General features: G+C 40.8%; 1 protein-coding gene across 5 annotated transcripts in view; it reads right to left on the bottom strand.

The window, feature by feature from the left end:
- Positions 1-525: 525 nt before the first annotated feature.
- zmat4a (zinc finger, matrin-type 4a) overlaps positions 526-26,393 on the bottom strand; it is an 86,574-nt gene continuing 60,706 nt past the window's right edge. For 2 of the 5 annotated variants that reach the window (XM_018744042.2, XM_018744043.2), the window contains 3 exons: positions 18,275-18,496; positions 11,828-11,924; positions 526-1,207 (listed from right to left, as the gene is read on the bottom strand). In XM_018744042.2, coding sequence (XP_018599558.1) covers positions 1,180-1,207; positions 11,828-11,924; positions 18,275-18,496 — 347 coding nt within the window. In that variant the 3' untranslated portion in view covers positions 526-1,179. Of the gene's footprint in view, positions 1,208-11,823; positions 11,925-16,825; positions 16,884-18,274; positions 18,497-26,393 lie in introns of those variants that run through there. The other 3 variants (XM_029256951.1, XM_018744044.2, XM_018744045.2) reach the window with 3 other exon arrangements.

Here is a 26,393-nt window from a genome sequence, read left to right as displayed (position 1 = left end):
AAACATACAAGATAAGAACTAGTACAGATGAGTAAAAATTATAGTAATTCATAGCGTTGTCCTAATACTACATATCGGTTTTGCAGTGCTACTGGAGAGCAGCTCAAAACGCTCTCACATTTGAACCACATTCCATCAGTCCGTTAGTTCACACCAAAACTGGTGTACCAGCGGGTGAAGAAAGGCTTGGTCGAAATGATGAAGTCTGTAAATTGAGGAAAAGACAAGCGCAAAAGCCTGAAATTGTTAACACTGTAATCAGCAAGAACCTCCCTGAGATGAGGAGTGAATTGCCACTGTCACCTCCAAACACACTGATAAAGTGAGGACACAGAAATTACATCCGTGAAAGTGACATCACACACCTCTGGAAATTTAACGCTTACCACTCTTTGCGTGTATTTCGTTTTACCCCATACTCTCAGCAAAAATTAAGACCGCAGCTTAAGCGATTCACAACAGATCTTGCGTGAACATTGCATGAAACACACAGGAGTCACTGAGTCATTTGCTCAAAGGCCTTCCTTGACATCGTAGTTTTGTTCAATAAGTAAACCAAGTTTACTTTTTGAAACCTGATGAAACAACTCATTTGAAGAGTCAATGAAACCCATTTTTAACCCATTTTTAGCAGCCCTTTTCTCAACAATATATGTACGCTGAACAATTATTGCCTTTCTCAGCATTTCCTCAGATACTGTTAGTGTCTATCAAGAGCTAGAAGACTAGGACCTATACCGCAATAATGGATAAACTGAAATTGTTTATCCGTAAAATATACAAAATTATTCTGCTTTCATGCTCAAGTCTGGTTCAGTAGTGAAACAGAAATAGTATGTTAAAAAATAAAATGAAATAAAATAAAGTCAATTCTGCTACTGGGATTTCAGCACCTGGAGAAAGCTGCACTGCTCTTCTCCTGGAGCAGAACTTAGTGTCCGAGAGAGTCGAGAACATACTGAGGACTGGAGGCTAAAGGACTGGCAGCCTTGGCATTAGTGGCTACTCTGGAACGTCAACAGGTGAAACGTCATAAAATGAAGGACCCCCCAAAAAAATGCTGCATATGACAGAGACATTGAGAAATGATTAGAGAAAGAGAGAGAGAAGCAGTGAAAGCACAGCAAGCTAACCACAGCTTTTCTGACATCAATCCAATGGTGTGTTCCTTGTTAGGATTCACTGGATGCACAACTGATTCTTTAGGCTGAAAAAGAGTGAGACAGAAATTGTGATTTAGCTCAATTGCATTCAACAGCAACATTAATACACATTGATATTACGAAGATGTTGGTTACTTGGTGCATTTATGCAAAGGGACTTACAACGTACAGAACATGAATATATAACTGAAGACTGGAAGCTAAAGTACTGGCATAGTAAGTATACACACACTTATATTAAAAATCTGGCTGAAAGGTTGTAGAGCTTCAGCTGGAAATTAACCTGTGTTCCCATATCTAGCCATCAGTCAACAATAAAATATGCCCAAAGAAAATAGGAGGGATCACCTTGTACATTAAACATGAGTTTTTGGAGAGAAGGTATTTTGATTTCAGTTTTGATGTGGTGGTAGAGGGCCCAGTGAGTAGTGCTGATGCCTCACAGGGCCTGGGTGGTGCAAGAGGATGTGGGTTCAATCCCTGCTCAGTCTGTGTGGAGTCTGTGTGGGTTTCCTCTCACAGTCGAAGGTCATTCTGTTCAGGTTCACCCATTGTGTGTGAGTGACTGAGAGAGAGAGAGAGAGAGTGTGTTCCACTGATGCATGGATGAATGACCCATTGTAAGTAATGTATCTAGCAGTGTAAGTCACCTTGGTGAATGAGGTGTGTGGGTGGATAACACTGCACAGAGTTTGTTAGAAGTTGCTTTGGAGAAAAACATCTCCTAGATATGTAAATGTAGCTTGAAGTTAATAAAAATGGTAAAAGGAAAAATTTGCCCCAACTGGGATGCAAAGTACACAATTTACATATAAGTGTTTCTTCACCTGAACCTACTACTAAGCTTCCAGCTTAACAATTGCACCCAGAGCCTGCAGCAGCTTATACCGTATAGGTGCTGGAATCAGGACCAGTCTGGAGGTTAACAAAGCCAGTGGCTTTCACAAGGCTGGCACAAGCTATTGTTGGCCGAAAGGCTTGCAGCTCCCGCTCTTCATTAGACGGGTGGAGGGTGCTTTTACTCAGCCCCGAGGAAAGGCACCTGCATGTGCTCTTATTTCTTTAGTGAAGTGCAGCATGCTCATCTGGCCCTCCTTCTACACGAATGGGTTACCCACTGTGGCTGTAGGGATCTTGGCTAAGGAAGACTACTAAAACCAAACAGTCTTTGCGGTGTAAGCCAAACCTCTCTTTCTGCAGTTTGCTTGCAGGGAGTGATGCTGGAGGGTGGATTCATACACACAATAACTGGGAGAAGGGCAACAGACACTCGCAAAAGTATCGTGTCATGCCATGAGCACTTCATCGAGACAGGGTAATCGTTGCATAAGGGACTTATGCAACATTCCTGAAACTTTACAAAATTCACATATATTGACATATGGATATGCTAAAAATAGACATTACAGACTATATATTTGCTAGATTATGACACATACAGAGGATTTTTGAGTGCATCATAAAGCAGCAAAACGATAGGAGTGGATAGAGCGCTGTTCCGGTCCTAAGACTGCATCTGTCTCTACCTTAGTAAGGTAGTAGGCAGCCTAGGCACGAAAAAAAAATGGAGGGATAGGCTTCCTCTGACCAACCACAGCATGGCAGGAATACAGAATCAAACACTCAACAATCAGATTTTGGTGCTAGACAAGCTGGGGCTGCAGTGTCAGAGCTACACGGTGGCATCCAGTGACAACATGAGAGCAGAGAATCGAGGGGCTGACACTGGGTGCTGAGAGGAATGTCTACATCACAGCTTCCTTTTTAATTTTTTTCATTTTTCTTTTTCAGACATCTAGCTTGACGCTGCCACTTGGCACATACGGGGCAGACCCTCATCCAGATGTCGACAAGCGATTGACGGTATTATGACCCACTGAAATGCCTCCTCTGCTTTCAGATCTCGACCAGAAACATCAAACTACCCTTTTTCCTCAAGGCAAACAGCCTCATTACTTTTTTACTGCAAAAGTGAGTGCATGTTACAGATTTACTGGGAGCAACTGCTATACAAGCCACATGGCCTGAATACACATACTTTCGCAATACATTATTAATAAATGTGAAAGAGCATATTTACAGAACTACCTTTATTAGCACTACTACCTATAGCACTGTTTCAGATGTTTTTCACCTATAGAGCTCATTTATTTTAGTGTGATGAGTAATTTATCATAATTCAATTTTTAACCCTATCCCTGAAATTAATGACCTCTTAATGACCTCTTACTGCACTGTTTCAGAGCTATACATACTGTATACAGTATACTGCTTAAATATATTTTGTAGTTAATAGATTCCTCTATCCTTCTCAATCTCATATTCTGTTTGTTCATTACTTGGATGATTTGCTGTTATGTCCCAGCTGTTACAACACTGCAGGCTCCAAAATCAATGCAGGCTTTGAAATGCACAACTGGCAGGGATTAGTTTACATTCGAGACTAAGCAGACTATAAAAGGAATCAACACAGAAATCCAATAAATTTGAGACACCCATCTCATTGTATCTTTACTTTTGGAAACACATCAATTCATTAATGTTCTGTACACACTGCATCTATGGCCTCTGCAGTACAGTGCACTATAACACTGTCTTTTTAAAGCTTTTCAGGTCATATGACACGTCTGATATTGTGAAACAAAGTACAATTAGGCTCAGCAAATACATGAAGCCATGGAGCAATGGGGAAACGTGAGAAACCTTGATGGCAAACACCATGTCCTGTCGCAGCAAGGTTCAGAGACATGCTCCTGGTTGCTCGAGCCCATCTGACATATGGATGAAACAGCTCAAAGGAAGCCCTTCAACACTTCGGCGCACTTTCAAACGAATCTGGAATCACTTATGAGGAGGCACTAGCAGATCAAGGCGATGTAGAGCACAGCAGAGTAGTGTCATGTGGGGTTAGAATGGCTGCCACAGGTAAGCATGTGAGTCATTATGGAGTCCTTCCAACCAGGATCACCAAAAGAACAAAGGAACTCTGAGATAACAGGACATGGAATCTTAATTAAAAAACAATTTCTGTATGTAAGTTTACAGATAAAATTGTCAATCTTAGATTAAATTTATATTAAACATAAGCATCTGTAAATTCCACTCAAATTTCAAAGTTAAAATATTTTTATTTACAAATTACAATCTTCAGACTCCTGTAAGGCTGTTGAGAATCCCAGTTTTATGGGCATTTTCCCTTCCTCTATTACCCAAGCGTTCAGTTGCCTTATACTGAACAGATTTCCTTTAGATTAGAATCTGAACAGCTTTTAAGAACACAAGAAAGAAAGAAAAAACATCTTATCACTGCAGTAAGTGTTACAGAAAAAGGTTTAGATTGCTTTTGCAGTACAACTTCAGAATCAATTGCAGTAGTAACCCTAAGGCTTTTATGCCGACTTCCAGATGGCTGCTCAATACAGCATTTGTGCCTCTAAAATGCACTCTTCAATGCAGACACACACTGAAGAAGACCCATGGCCGAAATGTGCTCATGTTATAGCATCAATTTTGTGTTTACACTGAACAAAAAGCATTTAGTTACAACGGTGAATGCTGGCCTCATAACACTTTATTTCAGTTTTGTTCAATTTTGTTTGAACAAAACCATGATGTCAAACAGAACTAGCCATTAGCTTGATTTGCACAATTATATATTGAACCTGAAATACAAACACTAAGTACTCAGGGGAAAGTCCTTTAAAATGTCCATTCATAAGACTTGCATGAGGTGGAAAACTTTGATTTCAACAGCAAGACATGAGCTTGAGCAGAATGTGGAGCATATCATGAACTACTGGTTTCTGCAAGCGCAGAATCAAAGTGAAAAGAAGCTGTAAGGCAATTCAACTTCCAAAATGCTATCTGCAAAACACTGACAGTTCCAAGAAGCCTCTGAGCAATTGTCCTGAAATACAGAACTTTAGAGGGAAATAATAAAAAAAAGACAATCACTGAAGGAACTGAAAATGGATTGTTGAGTTTTAAAAAGCAGAAATCTAAATGGATGTCAGACCACATAGCAGAGGAAAACACCAGCAAAAATCCAGAAGCATGAGGACCTTGTGAAGGAAATGAACAGAGAATTTCAAAGAGGTGCCAGAACATGCAAAGCACAATTTTATAATACAATATACAAAGAAGCTGAAGATGCAAACAGATGCAAAAGAGCAAAGAAGAAATCGGTGAAAATGATAAACAATTCATGCCAACAAATCTGAACAACCACAGACTAGGAAAGGTCAGTTTACATCACAATAGCAAAACCTATGACTGAGTGGGTCAAATGCAAACTATCGCACAAATTCTGTAATTTTAAATGTCAGTGAGGACATGACCAAGGTAATTTAAAGTAGACTGCAGCAAATATGTAAAGGGAGTTGCCTGATGTGTATGTTGATTCATTGACTGCAGCAAAGAATTTAATTGCGGTGAGAATGTGAAAATGTGAAATGTACTCAGCAAAGTGGGTATTGCAGAACATCTGATTATCCTGATGAAGAACTTGTAAACTGGACAGGAGGCCACAGTTACTGCACAAAATAGGGCAAAGGAGTAAGACAAGGCTGTATTCTTTCTCCTTACATTTTTAACTTGTATGCTGTACATTGTGAGAGAAGCGGAATTGGAAGAACAGGGGTGGGATGTGGATTCCGTTTTGATGGCACAAACGTCAGTCTTCTTCAACATGCTGATGATACCACATCAATAGCAAAAGATGAAGATCTTAAAATCCTACGAAAAAGTCAAAGCTGAGACTGGAAAAACTGGCCTATAGACTAATCTAAAGAGAACTAAGTTATGGCAACTGTTAGAGCAGCAAACTTTAGTGTTGGAGGCAAGGATATAGAAGTATTTGACAGTTTTTGCCTCCTGGGATCAATAATCACCACTAAAGGGTCTGAACGACCACAGTTGCACCTGATCAAGCTGTACCAATACATGCACAGGTAAGAAGAGTGGAAATGTTCAAGCAATAGTATTTTCAACAAGACTATTTAGATAAGAAAACTGGGCAATGGAGAGACAAGTTAGGAAAAACAACTCTAATGCTGGCAGATACCATGAAAGGCCAAGAAAACGAAATGTGGATCTCCAGGTATATTAAGCTAGAACTCCCACTAGAAGGACAAAGGATGGACTGAAAATTTAGGAGGGATTCTATATATGTTGTTACCAGGAGTCGAAAGCGACTGATTGGTACTTAACAGCAACAAATAAGAGTATTGTTCTGTGCCACCAATTAAAGATGGATGAATCTTTCAGTAACATGAAATTAATCCAAGTTCCTGCTTTTACAAATGTCTTGCTTTACTTATATCTTTAACTGTACATTCTAGTCTTAGGTCTTCTGTTTTTCAGTTTTAGAAAAACAAAAAAAAAAATAGTAGTCATACATAGAACAAGGCAAGGCAATAGGTATGTAGGGAGCACTGGTGCTGGAAAGGGGTGGATTAATGAAGCAATCCCTCCATATAACTACACAATGTACAGACACTCATTATACCGTTTTTTTTTTTTTTTGGTCCCGACATGAAAGGAAAAAAAAACAGAAACAGAATTAATCAGCTAATTTTGACTAACACTCAGCTGGAAATGAGCTATGTCCAGTTGTCCCTATATTTTACATATGAGACAAAAATGGGATACATGTAGGCTGCATATAGGTGTGAAATACAAATGTACAAATTATAAGTTGATGCTCATAGCTGACAGGCAAGTACATGATAGTACCGAATCCTTAACTCATAAATTAAAGAGATGCATGTTTTCCATAAGCCTAAAAGCCTGGAATAGAATCTATTGACCCTAAAGAAATGGGGCACAGCACAGGAAGTTCCCTTTGAGTAGTAGTGAAAACAACAACTAATGTAGGTCGTTGTGAGTCATTCCATGTTAAAATCATCCTAAGGCTGCAGATAAAATATTCCTCCCTGAATGTTCATCAGTTCCCAGTGCAGAAGATGCAGTATAAGGATAAAGACATAGAACGTGATGAATCTGGGAGACATGCCCGAGACAAAGAATTGTGTACTGAAAGAGGGCTAATGAATTACATTAGTATCTTGGACGTGATCTTGGAGCAAGATGGTGGTCTGCTTGGATGGTAATGGATGTGGTTGAAGGAATTGCTGCTGAAGGCATGACAATGAATCAGTCAACACAGCTTGACCTATCGATTGTGGCAGAGATGTCTCCCGTAAGTCCTCCCAGCTCTCCATCCTCTTCAACCCACCTCCCCATCCAATCCCATTCAATTATTGTAATTCATACAAGAAATAGCATCTTTTCTACCTGATCAGAAAATATGAGAAATTCCATTGGAGAAGCAGACAGTCCTCCTCTTTATCTCTGCTTTGAAAAGCAATGAAAAAACACTGACTGATTCTTGGAGGTACAACTTCTTTCAACTTAAGATGTATCGGATTTACTAATACTTCTCATTGTGTCAGTCTGTTACCATGGACAATTATTATGCAAGACAGCTAAAAACAACTGAAATCAGAAACTTGTGGACCCCGAAGATGGACAGATGGTACAGAACTTTAAAGATGTGCTAGCACTCATTTCAGCTGTTGTGGGATTGAGGGATCAAGGGCTTCTCCCTGAGTGCTCTTAGCTTTCTGGAGTTCAAGCGCTGCGGATTCCCTCTATGCTTTCTCCATAAAAATCATAAGTGAGCACACTTCTAGGGCTATATGCGTGGTGGCATACTGAAGACTATGACAAGGAATTTTAACCACTATTCCACTGAGGCCATATTGGAAATCAGCTCAAATGACAACATCATCCAAAGAACCTATACCCAAATAATTAAAGCAAGCTTACAGAAAGAGATAATGAAATGAGAACGAAACGTATTAATCACATCAATCACTTTTTAAAAGATATGTCTAGGTGCAGCTTGTTGTGAGATGCTTACCGTAATTTTAAAATACAGCATTTAGAGTTGGTGTCCTCCACTGGCTTTTTTATATTGATCAGATAGCTCATCAGCATCCTTGTCCCGTCTGCATAATTTGTCTTACACTGCTGTGGAAGAACAATAGGGATTCCTTATTGATGAGCTGAGACTCAGCACATTAGTGTGTATATGATGAGCTCATGGACAATTCCAGCGTCCGAGGCTCCTACATTGACTCAGTTAAACTGGACACAGTTTGTCTCGGTCAGCCTTGTGCCCTTTTCAAAAGCCAGACCTTTCTCCTATGAAACCAGTGCTACATATCCTTGTCGGGCAAAGTAACCCTTTTACTTGCTACAGGGAAGAATTAATTAAAATTTTAAGAAATTAATTAATTAGTTGCAAAAATGGAACTCACGTGGCACTATACAACATTAATGCTACTTCTCTCTTAGCTACACTTTAGTTGCATATTATTCATATATAATTTTAGATGTAGCATATTTTATGAAAGGATGAGTCTTGCTGGCCAACTCTTTTCAGTCTAACTAAAAAAGACAGCAGCTAAAAAAGTGGCCCCTTCCACTGAGCCTCTGCTTGGGGAAATGTGCCTTTATTATGTCAGGCTCAGCAGGCAGGGAATGACCTAAATACACCCATCAGAGTACATGAGGACCGCACACGTGCACACATATCGGGGATCTCAAAATCAAACCTGATGTGCAAGCTCTTTTGAGTGTGTGTTTGTGTGGGTACATGTGTGAAGCGCCATTCCTGGGGGGATTCCAGATTACTTTTCCAGAACTGTGCCCAGGTAAAGTTGCTTCAGCTGAGGAAAAGCAGAGTTCTGAACTGACTGCTGGAAAGAACGTGTCTGTCCTAGTGCCCAGCCTAAGGGAAGGCGACACACGCAGGCTTGGGACAGTACAGCCAGTTCGGGACAGCCTGGCCTACGGCATGAACGTCTCTCAGTGTGCTGGATTAGCTGGTGTGTCCCTATGTAGTCCCCCAACTCCCTAGCCTTTCAAAGTAGCATGCAATGATAAACTATCACTGTCCTTACACTCACACTGGAGCCTCTGTGTAGCAAAGGGACACACTGGACCAATTACACTACAGCGAGTGACTGGTTGGGGACTGCAGGACACAGATCTGTTGATTATAGTCAGATTAACTGTCCTCCCCTCCCTATGTCCAGACAACAGGACACTAGCTCAGCGCACCACATCCTCCAGCACTTCACTATGTCCTCATATCCCTCTCGAACCACGGCTTTGTTACACCACACACTGCTGAACATCAGACAGCCATAGTAACATATCTATTTAACACAAGAAAGAATATTATTGCGGGAGGAATAGTGGTGCAGCGGCTTTGGCCGGGGCCTGCTCTCCAGTGGGTCTGAGGTTCAAATCCCGCTTGGAGTGCCTTGTGACAGACTGTTTTGAGTGTGCCCCCTCCCCTTGCAGCCTTGTGCCCTGTGTTGCCGGGTTAGGCTCCGGCTCGCCGCAATCCTGCTTGAGACAAGCGGTTTCAGACAGTGTGTGTGTGTGTGTGTGTGTGTGTGTGTGTGTGAGAGAAAGAATATTGTTGCTGCCCTGCAATGGAGTAGTGTCCCATCCAGGGTGTATTCTGCATCATGGTGCCACTGCTTCCAGGAATGATACTAGATCATCAGAATCCTGCACTGGAGAAGTAGATGACAGTGGACACTGGATGCACTAGATGATAACAGATGCACCCTGAACTGGATGATGATAGATGAAAGCTACTGTTCCACCAACTCAATTTATAGCTGTCTTAAAGAAAATGGGATGTAATAAAGGCCATATAGAAGTATGTAAAAGAAGGCAGTAATATCAGTGCAGTGATATAACACTGATATCTGAATGTTGATAATCCTTGTTTGGTTAGAGATTCTGAAGCCAAATTACTGTGTGCACTTGGCTTTATCCTACTGATATAAAATGTTCAATTCCAATGGTGAGGAAGAGATGGCAAACCATGTACTAGAGGAAGCTAAAAGTAAGTCTCAGAAATTCTTCAGTGCAGTTCTATATCTGTTAAACCCAGTTTAATACATTCAGTTAGTGAGATCAATAAGGCTGAGTGAAATTACCTGGCTCTATTTCAGCTTCCTCTTTGACAGCCCTAATTGAACAAAACTAAATATTCATGTTTCTTTCACCCGCTTAGGTGGAAGGTTAATACAACCTGTCAGAGACTGAAGGAAATGCAGCTTATACAGTTATACTTATTTCCAAATCTACACTGGGGCACATCCAGAAGGGAATAATGTAACGTGTTGCCTCCTTGATTGTTCTTTACATCTAATGAGGGGATATTAAAATTCCGCTCCAAATGTCTGCAGCACTGAGGTGTTGTGAGGTCAACCCCTCGAAAATATGTACATTTTTCTACTTCAGCTGACACACAGAAACAAGAGGCCACAACGTTGGTGAAGTGCAACTGTACAAACTGTACAATGACATGTCCTCTTACCCTAAAACCTTAGAACAGTTGGCATAAGCCCTTTAAAAATAATGATATCACTGTGTGGATTTTGTATCTTATTAGAGCTTTTAAAAATAAGAGTACTTAACCAATATCGCTAACAAATACGTCTCATTTAAACTTAAAGATCACTAAGAACTGGAGGCAGAAATAATGGTTGAAATAACTATAATTACTGTTTCATGCACAGATACACAGTTAGTCAAGAAAGAATGACAATTCAATCTTAATCGGGGAAGAAGTGCCATATGGAAGCATTCGAAAAATCATGAAGAGGATCACTTCTGCTTCCTATGTAATGTTATTACAAGAAAAAGAGTAAGATTGGCTTTTAAGGAATTATAGAATATAGGCAGATTAGAGAAGCGCCTGGCTTCAGCAGGAAAACTCTGAAGTAGTCAGAATCTCATTTGTGTGAATTCAGCTTTCTGTAAAGATGCAAGGACTTACCTACTAATTTTTTTTTTTAAAAGGGCACGCTTGGACTGACCATTGTCCATGATTCCGTAGGATGACATGGGATTTTATATGCCCTCTGATGATGTGATGATGAACTCGCTTCGTGGTTCCAAGCACAAAAGGTAAAGCACGGAGGTTCTCAGTTCTGGCTCCATTGTGGTAGAATGACCTCCCCCTCTCACTCAGAACTGCTGAAACTCTGTCTACATTCAAGAATGGTCTTGGAATCCACTTTTTCCAGACTCACTTCGCCTGTGATCTGTCAAGCTCATGTATGGTGTAAATGTTCATGCACCGTGACTTTATGATCATGCCCAGACAAGCCTTTATACAGCAGCTTCTCCTGTAGTGTATGTAAATGTTTGTGTACCTTTTTATGAAAATAGAAATAAAAAAAAAAAATTGTAGGAAGGTGATCAGGATCCATCTATCCTGAGTTTTATACACCTACTCGAGCGATGAACATTGGTGCATAGAGTGGAAACAAACAAACTTGGTTTACTTAAGAATCACATGTTTGTAACTATGTCTCTGTTTCTCCAAATGTAAAGCAGAAATTGTATTTCTCTGAGATGTATGTGGCTTTGGAGAAAAGCATCTGCTAAATGAACAAATGTAAATGTAAACTTTCAGTTTGGGTCAACTAGTTTATCTTGAGAGATGCAGTTTGGCTGAGGCCGGATGACAGCCTTTGACTCATAGCGTGAATTTTATGGCTGGACCGGGAGTCCCTTGTTGGGGGACAGTGGAACACACATGTCTAATGTCCTAGTGCCTGGACACTCACTTGTTTTGGTGCTTGGAGCCCTGCAGGTGTGCGTGGTACTGTGCCACCGAGTTGAGTGTGACGTTGCAGGTGTCACAGGTGTAGCTACGCCGAAGACCTGAAGAGAAAATGTAAAAACACACAAGCAAACACACTTTCTGAAGTAGGGAATATAATGCCTTTAAACACTCATGTGTATCACAGAACGAAAATGGAACAAACTGACATTAATTTTAAATTATTTCCCACACATACACTGATCTTACGACGTTTATAACCTTTAAAATCTCGAGAATTTCCCAAGAGTAGCTGTGTGATCAAGGAGGCAGCAGACTGAAACATTGCACCCACAACTCCAGTCTCTAATCACCAAGACTTTTGTCTTAATGAGCAGTGTTTCTGCTGTATTGCAATTTAAGCTCATGGAAGAGAGGTAAACAAGCAATATGAGGAAAGATGAGGTTAAATTAATTCATTATAGTCAAAGCAGAGTTGTCTTCTTTGAGGAACAGCTGAAGTTTGAAGTTTCACATTCTTCTGAAGATACAAGGATTTACTTCAAATGAAGCCGCTTACAGCTTCAGCAGCACACCACAGGTGACAGCCGGGATGGGAAGACAGGAGACAACTGACAGCCCGCCCCTTTTTTTACCGAAAGATGTCTAAACTGATCACGCTGAGTACCCTGCTGAAGTTTGACTGATCTGATTTCACAGATGAATAGCTATACACATACTGTCATTTTCTTTCTTTTTTCCCCTGACCACTTCTTACCCTTCACTATAGCTTCGGATGAAAAGCTGGGTGGAAGGGCACCTTTTCCATAGTGTGACATTTCTTTTCAGGTGGACTCTGCCAACCACATGTTTCAGTGGACATAAAGAAGATGCGATGAAGGCTTCTTTGGGCCAGCGAGACGGGACTGTTTTTGAAAAGTTGAAATGATGTGCAGCAGACACTACATCCGTCAATGGCAGACACCTGAAGAACTTCCAGTATATGGAGCTGCGCTGCTCTGCATGAACTATGAGGCACAGCCGCTGGTAGCGATGACACAGGGAGGCGATGCATTAATCATGTTTGTGCACCCCCCTCCCAACCCAGTCGATCCCATTTCACCTTCATCTTTTTGTTTGATTCCTTTTATTCCTTATGAAAATCTTGTAAACCACAGCACACCAAAAAGGCAGAAAAAAATGAACAACCTTCATAATTAATTTCAAGTAGTTTTAAACAAGGTAATTTCCTGTATCTAAACCTATAATCATACAGGACTTAACTGTTAGAGCTTTGAGGGTATTACAGACTGAGGCAGCATATGTTTTATGCTCCTTTAAAGCTCTATTGGAATTAAATAATTAGCTTTGGATGGCTGCACATTAATCACCTCGATTGCATCTGTCACTGTCAGCATACATTCCCCTTTATTATTGCAGATAATCTAAGTATGAATTTGGTGTGATGTTTTACCAACCTTGTTGGATTAGTCTTTCCATAGCGGTGTCTTCAGAGAAACAGCATACACCATGCCAGGGATTATTATTATTATTATTATTATTATTATTATTATTATTATTATTATCCTTTCCTCTACTAAAACAATTTGTTTATGATGGATATTAAGTACAATCACAATGCAAAGGTTAATTACAGGAAACATTCTGCTTCAAAATGTTGTTGCTGAAATTATTTGTTTATTACTTTCCAAACACTGTAGAAAGTCTGTACACAGCAAACGCGTTTTAGTGAACTGAGGCACTGAGCCGAAATAAAAACCCTTGTGAGTTACACTGGAGAGAAGGAGGTGAAGTTAGCCTTAAAACGTGGATGGTCAAAGTGCTGGCTCTTTGATGTGATAGTAGGCAGAAAATATTGTTTTGGAGGCATGCGTCAAAGTGCTTCTGCAAGCTGAACAGTGGGGTTGTGACAATTACGTAGTTTGTTTGCTGCAGACTTTCTTTTTCTCCCTCATACTAACCAGCTTCTGAAATGCTCAAATGCCTTGGACAGCATGTTTTTTTTTTTTCGGCGTTATGGAGAAAGACAGAAATACCAGTGACATTTCCCGAAGCTGAAACAAATCTGGAAACTACAATTTTGGGATAAGGAATTGGGCAGCAGAAAAGGCACGTAATGCCAATAGACCCCGTTAATATGCTGGTTGAGATGTTGTATGAATGCACTGTGCAGTTAATATAATGTTAAAAGATAAATATTGCTAAGGAATAAACTTGTTATTTACGGAATATATGTAATAGCGAAAAATATAATACATTTTTGTTCAATTTTCAATGACAAACTTAAACATTAGCCCTTCGGAAATTATGACACTGATCAATCCAGTGATGGTTTTGTGCTAATTACTTAGTTTTGCTTGTTAATTTTTAAAGTGACAGAATAACTGACATATTTTACAGACACAACTAAAAATGCCCGCTGGCTCGTTCGCTAACATTTTTGTTTCAAACTCTTTGAACTCATTCATTCTATCAACAGCTAAACCATGGCAATTAATTAAGAGTTCAGCTGCACCAGTGTTGAAAACCTATTCCATCAGGAATGAATGAGTGATCCAAAACATGAACTCCAAACAAGGGGAAACACACACACACATTTTCAGAACCGCTCATCCCATACGGGGTCACGGGGAACCGGAGCCTACCCGGCAACACAGGGCGTAAGGCCGGAGGGGGAAGGGGACACACCCAGGACAGGACGCCAGTCCGCCGCAAGGCACCCCCAGCGGGACTCGAACCCCAGACCCACCGGAGAGGAGGACTGTGGTCCAACCCACTGCGCCACCGCACCACAAGGGGAAACAATTCAGTAAAACAAAAAAGAAAATCACAATATGAATGTTATAATATTTGTCAATACCTCTAGCAGTATAATTTATTCAGATGTCATATAGAGCAATACTGGGTGTGTTCCCACTTTATCAGAGCACCAGAATTGAGCTCATTCACATTCTATCAGATTCCATGACGACTTGCTGTGCTCTGCTATGTGCTTAGCACTATGTCTTTCCTCAGTTTTGCAGGCTGGAATTAAAGCAGTAATGGATCAGTTTCGAGGTCACAGGGAGTGGCTGAGCTGCCAACTAATGGGGGAAAATTACTTCTGAAACATTACTGCCCAGAATCCTTTCAGAGGAAAGGATGTGCTAAATCTCTCCCACATACACAAACCTCCAATTATCGCTGGGGAGAGACAGAAAAGGATGTTCATTTGGCCATTTTGGTGAAGGACAAGGAGTTGTATCTTCCAATGTAATCATATCAGTTTTCATTCCCACATCATGTACCAAATTGCTGTTGCACATGAAGCGATGGATGAAGATGCCCAGATCAGTGAATGTAAAGTGAAGCATTGAAGCAGATAGCTGTCACCCTCAAAATCTAAAGTGCATCTCTCCGCTGTTCTGGATCTGCTCTGAACTCTGGGAGATCTTCAGACGTGACCACAGTATTGAACATTACAACACAAACAATGTCTTTGATTAACAAACGCTGTGTACAAGTCTCAAGCTTCCAAAGCTGTACTGAATATCTGCAGAGTGCTTAATTTAAATGTCCTATAAAATTGGGATAAAGGCTGACCTCAACAAACAAGAGTAATTTTAGCAACATCTGAGACAGTACCCTAGCATGTGGAGACAACAGACTTTTCCTACTTTGGAAACTGCTGAGATACTGAGATTCCAGGCACGTGTGTGTCAGTACCTGAGTATGTGGAGATAACCGACAGTTCCAACTTTGGATATTGCTCTACAGCAGGACTCCAAGTGATGGCAAAGCCAGGGAGAGTCCCCGTGGAATGTCCAAAATGGCACTGCTGATCCTCTCTTGTCCACAAATAACTGAAGACAGAACTTCACAGAGCCACATGGGATTTCCATTACCAAAGCTGCTAGTGGTCTCATTTCTGATTTCAGACACCCCTGGGGACAAATTCCCTGCTGGTGACCTGACATCTACCCCTCTAACTGTGAACAGCTGGCATTACACCATCAAGCAAGTTTACTCTACGTTTATATAACTGACCTATAAAAAGATTAACAACCGACCTATAACAACAATAAGTCCAAAAGTGCTGCAGCAGCCTTTTTTTCAGGAGGCAAAAAATACCTTTCTGAGTGGGCGAATAAATTTCATGACACAAAAGTGCTGAAGAAACCTAGCTCAACTCAGCGGAAAACGCTGTATTTGTGACTTGCCTTCCATTCTGGCGATCATTATATGCTACAAATACCTTAGGGGAAAAAAAAATTTTAGATTTGTGACAGGTTCTACCAATGACTGGATTAGTTGAACCTAAGGTGGCAGGCATTTTTGAGTGGAGCTTCTGAAGCAACCATGGACACCACATCCCTGCCTGCTCTGTGTGACGGAGAGAGCCAGGTTGAGGCAAGGGAATATACAAAAGTTGGAGCTAAACACTTATAATGGAGCCTCATGGCTCCTGGACTGTGGTTCAGATATGGGTTCGAATATAGCTCTCTCTGTGTGGAGTTTGTATGTTTTTCCCAAGTGCTCCAATTCCTCTGTACTGTCCAAAGATATGTGTTTGTACGTGAATAAATATGTGTTAGAGTACTGTATAATGGGGGTGTGGCGGGTTCAGCCGATGCTTGCTGAGTTAGTGGATGGCGGGTGCGGTGGCACAGCAGGTTTTGCTGCATCCCGCTCTCTGGTGGGTCTGGGGTTCGAGTCCTGCTTGGGGTGCCTTGCGACAGATGGGCGTCCCATCCTCGGTGTGTCCCCTCTCCTTTCAGCCTTGCACCCTGTGTTGCTGGGTGAAACTCCAGCTCACCGTGACCCCACTTGGGACAAGTGGTTGTTGACGATGGATGGATTACTGTATAAATTAGTAAACAAGTATATATCATTTATTCTAGCAGTATATACATCACTGTTAAGCTGCCCTGGACAAAGGCATCCACTACATACCATTAGAAATGTTATTGACCATTACACAAGACCTTCTCATGACTGGAGCACTTTTCTAGACTATGAGGTGGTGGGGCTTGGGTAACTTCAAAAAACTCCTTTAGCCTACATCCAGGCATGCCCAGATCCTGAAAAACATATATTATCACTTAACCCAACTGCCCTCTGCACAACCGTGTGGTTCACTTACAGCAAGAGAGCAGAAAAATAATTGTAATTTCTGTAGACGTGGTGTGAGGTCAGGAGGCCGTTGTACAGCATACTGCGCTGTGCCAGAAAACGAGCTATTCTGAAAAACCTATCTACGGCTTGTACTTACAATTGGTGCTAAAGAAAAAAAAAAACACAGAGTGCAAATCTCAAGGTGATTTGATAACCCAAAACAACAGCTCATTCTAAACAGGTAACCTCATCAAAGATGAGACATTTTAACAGTACAGTAACAACACAAAAACAGATTTGGGGGTTATGCTCTGACTGATTTCATGTGTAATAAAGGTGATTAGCACTGAGGTCTCCATAGTTTAGAGCTGCTGTCCTGTTCCAGTGGTTGTTGCAGCTGGAAGGGTGTGATGAACATAAGAGTGATAACAGTGCTGCTGGAAAGCATTCGGAGAGCTGCAGCTTGCACTTGATATAGAATGGGCTTTTACAAGTTTCTCATTTTGTTTACCTGTGCTCGGTTAGCTATTTGCTTTTCTGAACAATCACAATTTATTTTCGATTTTGGTGTTTGTCAGTTGATCTGTTTCGGACCGTCGTTTTGATTCCTCTGAAAATTTCTGTCAGAGCTGCCTACTTTTTCAAGGTGAAACAACCAATTTATACCTGTTTAGTTATACGACAAACTTTGCTTTAATATAAAAAAGCTAACGGTCCTCGGTCATCCAATTTAGCTAGCTGAAATGTGCATGAATACAAACGGGCATTTCTACAGGAAACACAGCTCTGTGGCAGAATCAGAAAAGCAGTGTAATGCACTGGGTGAGTCATGTACTTTTTTAGTGTAGAAACCAATAATAAGGGCGATAAGGCTAGTAAACAAACATTTGCAGTTCAAAAGCCTAAAAGAGCTTAAAGATAAGGAAGGCGGGAAGCTAATCCTGTTGGCAGAGGTGCGGGGCAGATGCTAATTTTAGCTAACATTTAGGTTTGAAGAGATGATGCAGCATTCTTTACTCTGCAGTACGGGAGACGTTTCCTTTATTTTTAGAGGGATTTGAACATGATCACAGACTCTGCTCTTGACTGAATTGGCTTAACACCGTTTGGTTTACGGGAGTGCTTCTCATTTTAAAATAACAATAATGCTATTTGCTTCCATTGACTTCTACATGCTGGCCAAAGTGAATGGGTGAATGTTATATTTGAGAGTAACACCAACAAACACGTTACACAATTCTATACATTAAGGATGCATTATTGTCTTACGGACCAAACACTGACTATGAAATGCTTATTCCAAGGATCCAGGAGCCCAACAACTGCACAGCTGCCACATCCTCTCTGTCTTGCATACCTTTCATCTCACCCATGTCCAGTGTCTTGCCCAGCTGTTCCAGCAGATCAGCACGAGCAGCATTCTTCTTGTGCTTCTTGCCATCGTAGTGCTGTTGTGCCATACCCGGATTGTTGAACCAAGCATTGCACAGCTGGCAGTAACGGTCCGAGTCCCTCCGTTGCCTTGGTGAGGTCGCAGGTGATGCCTCCGGCGGCGTCTTCACAGGACTGGGCAGCACCTCTGCGAGGACACACACGGTGGAGAGCCGGACATATGTCCAGTTAAAGCCAACCAACGCAGCTTTGAGCACCACAAGTGAGCACATTTCAAAGCAAGACTAAGGCACTGCAGACCTCTGTCCGCAGTAAACAAGCAACTCTCTCCCAGTGATGCTGTTAAAAAAAAAAAAAAAAAAAAAAAGGCTGGTATAAGCTCATTCACAGAGCATATCTATGACCATCATGATCAAAGCTGCATTACTGCATTGGCTGCACACTTACAACCCATGAAAAATTGGCTGTTATCTCCATTCAAGGCCTGGAGAAGAACGCCTACATTTCAGTTGACAACCAGGGGTCCTCAGAGGGAAAAATGGCCCTACTTTACTTATCAATGCCCATATGAGCCTTCATGCATGGCTGCTGTCATTAGTCCAGAGCATGCCTCACACTGCAGGGAACTGAGTAGTATACACCACTATCAACTTAATCACTTTTAATACTTGGATGCTCAACCCACCCTGCCAGAGACAGTGTTTACTGAGACCTGGTTAAAAGGCACCATCTCACATTACGCACTGGGAGGGATGACAGAACTCTGGGGATGACAGAAATGTTTCTGCCGAGCTAAGGCTTTATGTACAGAGAGAGCAGGTGTCCTGGCAGAGTTGAACGCACATACTGGACAGGGCCACCGCATGAGTGCTTCTACTTCCCCACCTATTGCTACAGTACCGTAACTGGCAGTGGTCACAGTTTTACAGTAATGTAAACTCTCCTCTCCTTTTCTTACCAGATAACAGAAGAGCTGACAGGTTTAAAAAAAAAAGAAAAAAAAGAAAAAAAACTGAGGCGCTGGAAAAATCGAAAGGCCACTTTTAATAGAGCACAGCAACTTGCTGTTGTTCATTTAAAAACCGTGCTGCAGATGAAGCGTGGAGAATCCCAGGAAATAGTGACTTGTATGAACGAAGGCAAGAGAAATGATTCTTTCAGTAATGTCCTCGCAAAGATGCACCACAATAAAATGAAACTGGTTGAAAATTAAACGGACACACCGCCTGCTGTGATTCTGTCAGAAAAAGGACATGCACCAACATAATTTTTACACTTTTCTGTTGCGGCTCTTTCATTTACGCTTACTTAGACAAATAAATATTGCATGTTTCCAGAAAAATACACCATTTAAAATGACAGAAAAATATAGCAAAACCTTTGTTTCACAAAATAGTGATGTAAGCAGCTTGATTTGTGTTTTGAATAGAGCAACAGAGTACTAGATGGGCATGCTCATTTATACAGTTTAACTGAGTAAATCACTTGCTGGAGGGAAAGAAAAAATAATAACAAAACAAGAGGCACAGATCTGAAATTAGGATTTAAATGATGGTAACAGACTGAAACCCCATTTTTATTTTCTCATCCAAAATGACTTCCACAGTATGTAAAATGTCCACAGTATGTACACAACACGTGATGGCTTCATATTACCCATGTATTTTAAAGTCCTTAATTTTAGTAGACCACAAACTAGTGTATTTCAGAAACTGGCAAAATAACGGACATGACATCTCTTTCTTAATACATCTTTCCATCTACATTTCCTGCTTAAAACAAGATGGTTTGAAAAAGCTTGATTTATTGATTTTGGAGTTGTTTTGATTTTGTTTAACCATGAGACCCATGTTTTGTACTGATTTGCAGACAAAATAGAAGGACCATCTCCTGAACATTTTTTCATGTTTTCAGAGAAATGATACTATAACTCGCATTTACATAATATCACATTAAAATCTGCCTTTATAGAACAGTGTATTCAAGTTTGAATCACGTAAAATGGTTAGCCCTGCATGAAACATTGAGAATTCTGGAAGTTGCAGAGAAGTTACTGCATTAATTTGACTGACTTTGGTAAAGTGACTCTGAAAGAGAGCCATTTGGCTGTGAGAGGAGTTTATGTTGCATCTGACCTTTTCAACATAAAAGACCCTGGCTGGCGCATTGACTCCAGTGATGGATGAGAAGCAAGCTGTCAAGAGAAACACAATGACTTGACAATGAGTGAGAAAAACTCTTCTGTTTGGTGAGAAGCCCAGAAACTAATAGAGTCATCTCAGCAAAATCTAAACTGAAGGGTGGTGGGGTGGGGGTAGGGTGTAATTATGTTTCCCCTGGAATTCAGAAACACACACACACACACACATACACACACACACACACACACACACACACACACACACACACACATACACACACACACACACTGAAACCACTTGTCCCGAGAGAGGTTGTGGCGAACCGGAGCTTACCCGGCAACAGGGCGCAAGGCTGGAGGGGGAGGGGGAGGGGGCACACCCAGGAAAGGACGCCAATCCATTGCAAGGCACCCAAACAGGGCTTGAGCCTCAGACCCACCAAAGAGCGGGACCTGGCCAAGCCCGCTGCACCACTGCGCCCCCCTCCCCTGGAATTTACCTTATCAATTCATTTTTGTTGGAAAACATTCGCTCCTAACTAAACACTAAGCAGATATCTGTGTATTTTTACAATAAAACAATATACACCACAAAAAAATCTACTTGGTATCTCTTTCCTAATATTACAGAAGGAAAGTGGGGGAAAAAGTGTCTGAAAATATTAGCATATAGCATACAAATTATTCCTTCCCAGTTATGAGTACTTTATATGATGTACTGGAAGGGATTCATTAACAGCATAAAAGACACTGCCAAATTTGGCAAATTAGTATGCAGATCACGCAAAAAGACTACCATTTACAATAACTAGACAGTAGTGCCTCAATTAAAACGCTCACATTTTAGAAATAGCCGCACCCTCTGTCTCCTTTGTTCCCTAAATAGCTTCAGACACTTTGGTGAGCGATAACCTGTATTCGAGCAATTAAATGCACCAAAGTAAGCTTGATGTGGGTTTGTTTGTTTGCTTCTTTACGTCTTGTTCGTAGTTCACAGGAAAAGGAAACCATCAATCCAGTAACATGGATGAGAACAGCGATGATTTTGATGACTATTTTGCATGTTATGTTTAGTCAGACATCACCGGTATATTAGTTCTGAAGAAACATTCTGAGAATCAAATAAATTTTACTCTGAAGCCAACATGCTCATATGTATTTAAATAAGGATCTAACAAATGAGGCACATCAGTGAGTACTGTGGCAGAAACCGATGCTGTGAGTCTCTGCAGTGTCACTCCAGCATCCATGGTGGGGAAGGCCATGAAAACAAATTGGCCCATGTTCCCTCATGCGGCTGAGATGACTGGGCTCTCTCACCCTCATTTCTCGCCGAAACGCCTACAGTCAGCTGGGTTCCTAGAGCGCTGCGCGTGGAATCGGACGAATCTTGCTCTCCTCCAAGTGTGTTACAATGCTGATGAAACCTGCAGCCCATAAAATGAAAAAAAGCAGGCGGCTCACAGCATATACATATAGGATGAGATGTGTTTGTATTCATGGAAAAAAAGGGCAAAATTTAAAAAATTCGAAATGAATAAATGTAATAAAAATAGTGACAAGAATTACGTGTTTACATCATTGGTCTTTCTGGGCTATAAAAATCGGGAATCTTTGTACTAAAAGCACAATTGTGTCTTCCAAATTATGAAACCTGAGTGTGGACTGATATGGGCCACCTCTCTCTGGTGCCTTCCACCGAAAAACAAAGGTCTACTGATTCTCCTCAGATGGTGGAAAGAGAAAATGAAATCAGTCATGGGTCTGCTTCCATCTTTTGACAGCTGCAGTAGCCTTAAAGACATAAAGAGCACCCAAAGTTCGCTTTTCCTTAAGTGTTTTGTTTTTGCCAACAGTAAATAAGTGTTTTTTTGCTTCCAAAGCATACCCACTCATTTGTAGAAAATTTAGAATGCATTGATATGAGTGACATTCCTACTTTACAGAATGCTACACAAACACTGTTTTGTACACTGTTTTCCTCAGCTTGGTAAATGTGAGGCTCACTATGGGTATTATCACAAGCTATCAGCGCTCCCTGTCAGAGCCTTCTTCAGTTGAACCCTTGTATTATGGGTATCAGGCAATTACACTCCTGACAATTGACAGGACTGTAAGAGCTGTGGAATGAAGGAGCTGATTATTTTACCGGATGTTTAAGAGCTTTGGGGTGAAAAGCTCCATTACTGTGCATTTCTGTGCATATTTAAAATGAGGGAAAAAAAATCGAAAATAAAAATAAAAAACCAATATAAAAATATATATAATAGGAATAATGAGGTCATGATGCACAGGTGCCTACAGTATGGGTTTCTACATATAGTGCCAGTATGTGTTGTAATGTGGTGTAAAGTATCTGTTATAATGTGGAATTGGGATTTGGTAAAAATTTTCCCCTTCACTGTGGCACCTTCAGCATTAATTTGCAAAAGAATGTATGACTGTGAAGAGCTGAATGTTAATAGAACCCACAGAAACAATGAAGAAAATACCATGTCTCAGTTTAAAGACAACATTCATACACAGTTGGCCATACGATCAAACCGCGTAATTGTAACAGGCTTGGAACATCAATATACAGGTGGTCCCTGATTTATTACACGGTTATGTTCCGCGAATCCCATCATAAGTCAAAAATATCATGAGTCGAAAATGCTTTTAATACGCCTAACCCACCGAACATCATAGCCTAGCATACATGCGATGGCCATTACAGGCTTGCTGCCTTCGTACTGGACAATTTTCTTCAGTTTCTCCTCAACAGTAATTGCCTTCCTCTTCTTCTTCCCACCAGTAGCAGGAGACACAGATGGGCGTCTCTGTGACATTATGGATGCACGAATCACAACATAGATACGGGGGGTATCTGTATAGCGACCCTGTCACAGACTAGGAGATGCAGATCGTTTCTGCTGATTGTACCATATATCACTTGCCCGGGAAAAAATCTAAATTCAAAATTAGAAGTACGGTTTCTATTAAATGTCTATTGCCAGCTCACCATTGTAAAGTCAAAAAAATTGTAAGTCGAACCATTGTAAATCGGGGACTACCTGTATAGCATCAACACCAAAAACAATCTTGCATTGTCATACTTTATTAAATTTGCAATTCTGAATTCAAGTTCCAATCCTTAGAAGGACCAAGATTAATAAAGGTAATGACCGTGTTTTTTTTTTTGTATCACACCTTTGTGGATGTAGCCCTGGGCTGTGGTCTTCAGTACTGTTCAAACAAACCATGTCCTGTAGTAGCTGTGGAAACTGACGTAGATCCACTTGCATACAGAAAACAATACACAGTGATATAAACCTATATAGAAAGGGCTTCACTGGATCCTCATTCAGTGTAGGAGCATAGCAAATATTAGCACCAGTCAAGGGTATAATATGTAGCTGTATTGACCTGGGTGCACAGATGTTCAAAATAAGTATCCATCAAGATGCTCCTTGGGAGACTATGTGGCTTCTAGGATAGAAAAGCAAAACATTTTCTATTCAAATCTAGGACAGCCATTCTTAATATAGCCTCTACTTACTTCTTCTGTGGAGTTCAAATCCTTCATACCAACTGAGAAAGCAATATGCTCTATATGCTCTATGAGCATCGTATAAGATATTTTATGAGATAAGATGCCTACTTTACTTAGGATTCTTAGTGAAGGAAAAATGACATAATATTTGGTCCATACACAGATGTTTGGATGCTGAGGCTCGCTCTAACAAAGTCTTTATACAATGAGGAACCCCAGTTACCTATAATGTCAAAAAAACACAACTGTACACTCCAGGGTACAGAATTCCATTACCAGATTGGATAGAGAAGTTTATTTCTGCGTCTGTTGACCTATTTTGGATTGCAAGTCATCTAGAGTGTAGGAACACTCCAAAGTATGTCTACTGAGCTTTCCTTTAAGACCCAGTATTCCACAATGAGCCATCACACAAAGCCGTAGTCCAGGGTGAAGTTAGGAAGGGATGCTGAAAAGCATCAATATAAATTTCAAATCTGATCAATTCACAAAACAATAAGAGAAAAAAATGAAGTGATTTTGCACCCTGGAGCAAGCTCCCGCCACAGTGGAAATAAATTACGCAGCAAATTTCATGGATCGTGAACGCAGAGGCAGATGAAAGAAGAAGATGAAACAAGGCTGGTACAAATGAAAGTTTACTCTGTGAAAGAGGCCTTCCAGGGACCATTACTCATAATCAATATAATTTCGCTGTAGGCTGGCCAAAATGTCCCAGTGTGAGTATAAATACAAGCCCTCTACCTCAGCAGGTCATCTGCTATTGCCTGAATTTAATCACAAGTCATTCTGCAGGAGTATTTCCCTTTAAGTTTCCCATATTTGTGTAATATATTCTTGGAAACACTAGCTGTGGACATGTGTTTATGTTGTATTTTAAGCTCTTCTCTATTTGTGATTCCAACAAGTCACAGACAATATCTCACACTGGTGCATTACTACTGTACTTTGCGTGTGTTGGACCACCAGGACCCCTGTCTGGGTAGAACTGCCACATTACATGCAATCTTCCAGCCATTTTTTTAGGACTACAGGAGAGAGGGGTCAATTTCCCCAGCAAACCTTTTTAATAGATGGTATCTGTTACTGTGTGTCTTACCCAGTAAATCCCAAAGTAACTGCATACACCAGGCAAAGGCATTTTATAACCACTTACTCAAGATGGAACAGTAACCCTTCACAGAAATACAATTTTTGACATTTCAAGAGAAAACAAAACAGTAAAGAAACATTTTGGAAGATACCAACTAACTACACACACAGTCAGAACCTCTTGTCCCATACGGGGGTCACGGGGAACCGGAGCCTAGCCCAGCAACACAGGGCGTAAGGCTGGAGGGGGAGGGGACACACCCAGGACGGGACGCCAGTCCGTCGCAAGGCACCCCAAGTGGGATTTGAACCCCAGACCCACCGGAGAGCAGGGCTCGGTCCAACCCACTGCGCCACAGCGTCCCCCCCGAAATAACTATAACTGCATTATTAATAAAAATATTTTGTATGATATAAGCTGAGGAAGGTTGAATTATGAGTTGAGAGTATTTTATTTGTGAGTCGAGATTATTTCAGCTCTATGACGTGAGTTGACATGAAGCTGAAAAAGTCAATATTTTTCATAAAGACCAGGGTGGGTCAGTTGGCAAAGCTTCTAGCACTGTAATAAAGTGAGCAACTGGAATGATCTTGTCAGGGAAGTATGACAAGGACAGAACAATGGCAAGATGTTATTCTCGTGTGTCCATAAATTATAGTGTCAGCAACAACAGCGACGTATGCTGTCCACCTGGCAAAGTGTAGATCAAAACGTGTGGCATGACTAAACCTTTCGTCGTTTTAACTTTTAACAAGTTTCATTGAAGAAAAAAAAAAAAACTTATACAGGATATACATAAATCTTAAAAGTTAACAAAACAGTTAAATTATTTTAAAAAGCTGATGCCAGTTTCATAACTGCTTAAATTTATTCCAAATGCAAACCAATTACAGCTGTAAAAGCATCTTATCTAAATCCTTTCAGCACCAGCCGTTTCTTGATAAAACTGCAATGCACTTTACACTTATTTACCCTTAATTTTTAAGATAAGGAATATTGCCTTTCATCTTGGCAGATCTTCATGCGAATCGAATAAACCATTGAACGAGTGACTTCGGTTCCACTCCGTCCCCTCACGTATTCATTCCGCTAAATGTTATTTTTAATGTGTGCAAGGTTGCCAGTGTAGCAGTGTTTGAAGGGAACATCACTGTCAGTCATATTTTATGCTTTCTGGCTCACTCCATGATTTTTTAAAAAAAAAAAAAACGTAATGAGACATTCTGGAGAAGCTGCGTTCATGGCACTATGTTGCTTTGGAGTATGCCGTAAATAGTACTGCACCGTGGTATCTTTTGTTGATTTATTGCATTGCGTTG

The sequence above is a fragment of the Scleropages formosus genome, chromosome 12 (assembly GCF_900964775.1).
Source record: "Scleropages formosus chromosome 12, fSclFor1.1, whole genome shotgun sequence".
NCBI classification, from domain to species: domain Eukaryota; kingdom Metazoa; phylum Chordata; class Actinopteri; order Osteoglossiformes; family Osteoglossidae; genus Scleropages; species Scleropages formosus.
This window is presented reverse-complemented; position numbering and strand designations above follow the sequence as displayed.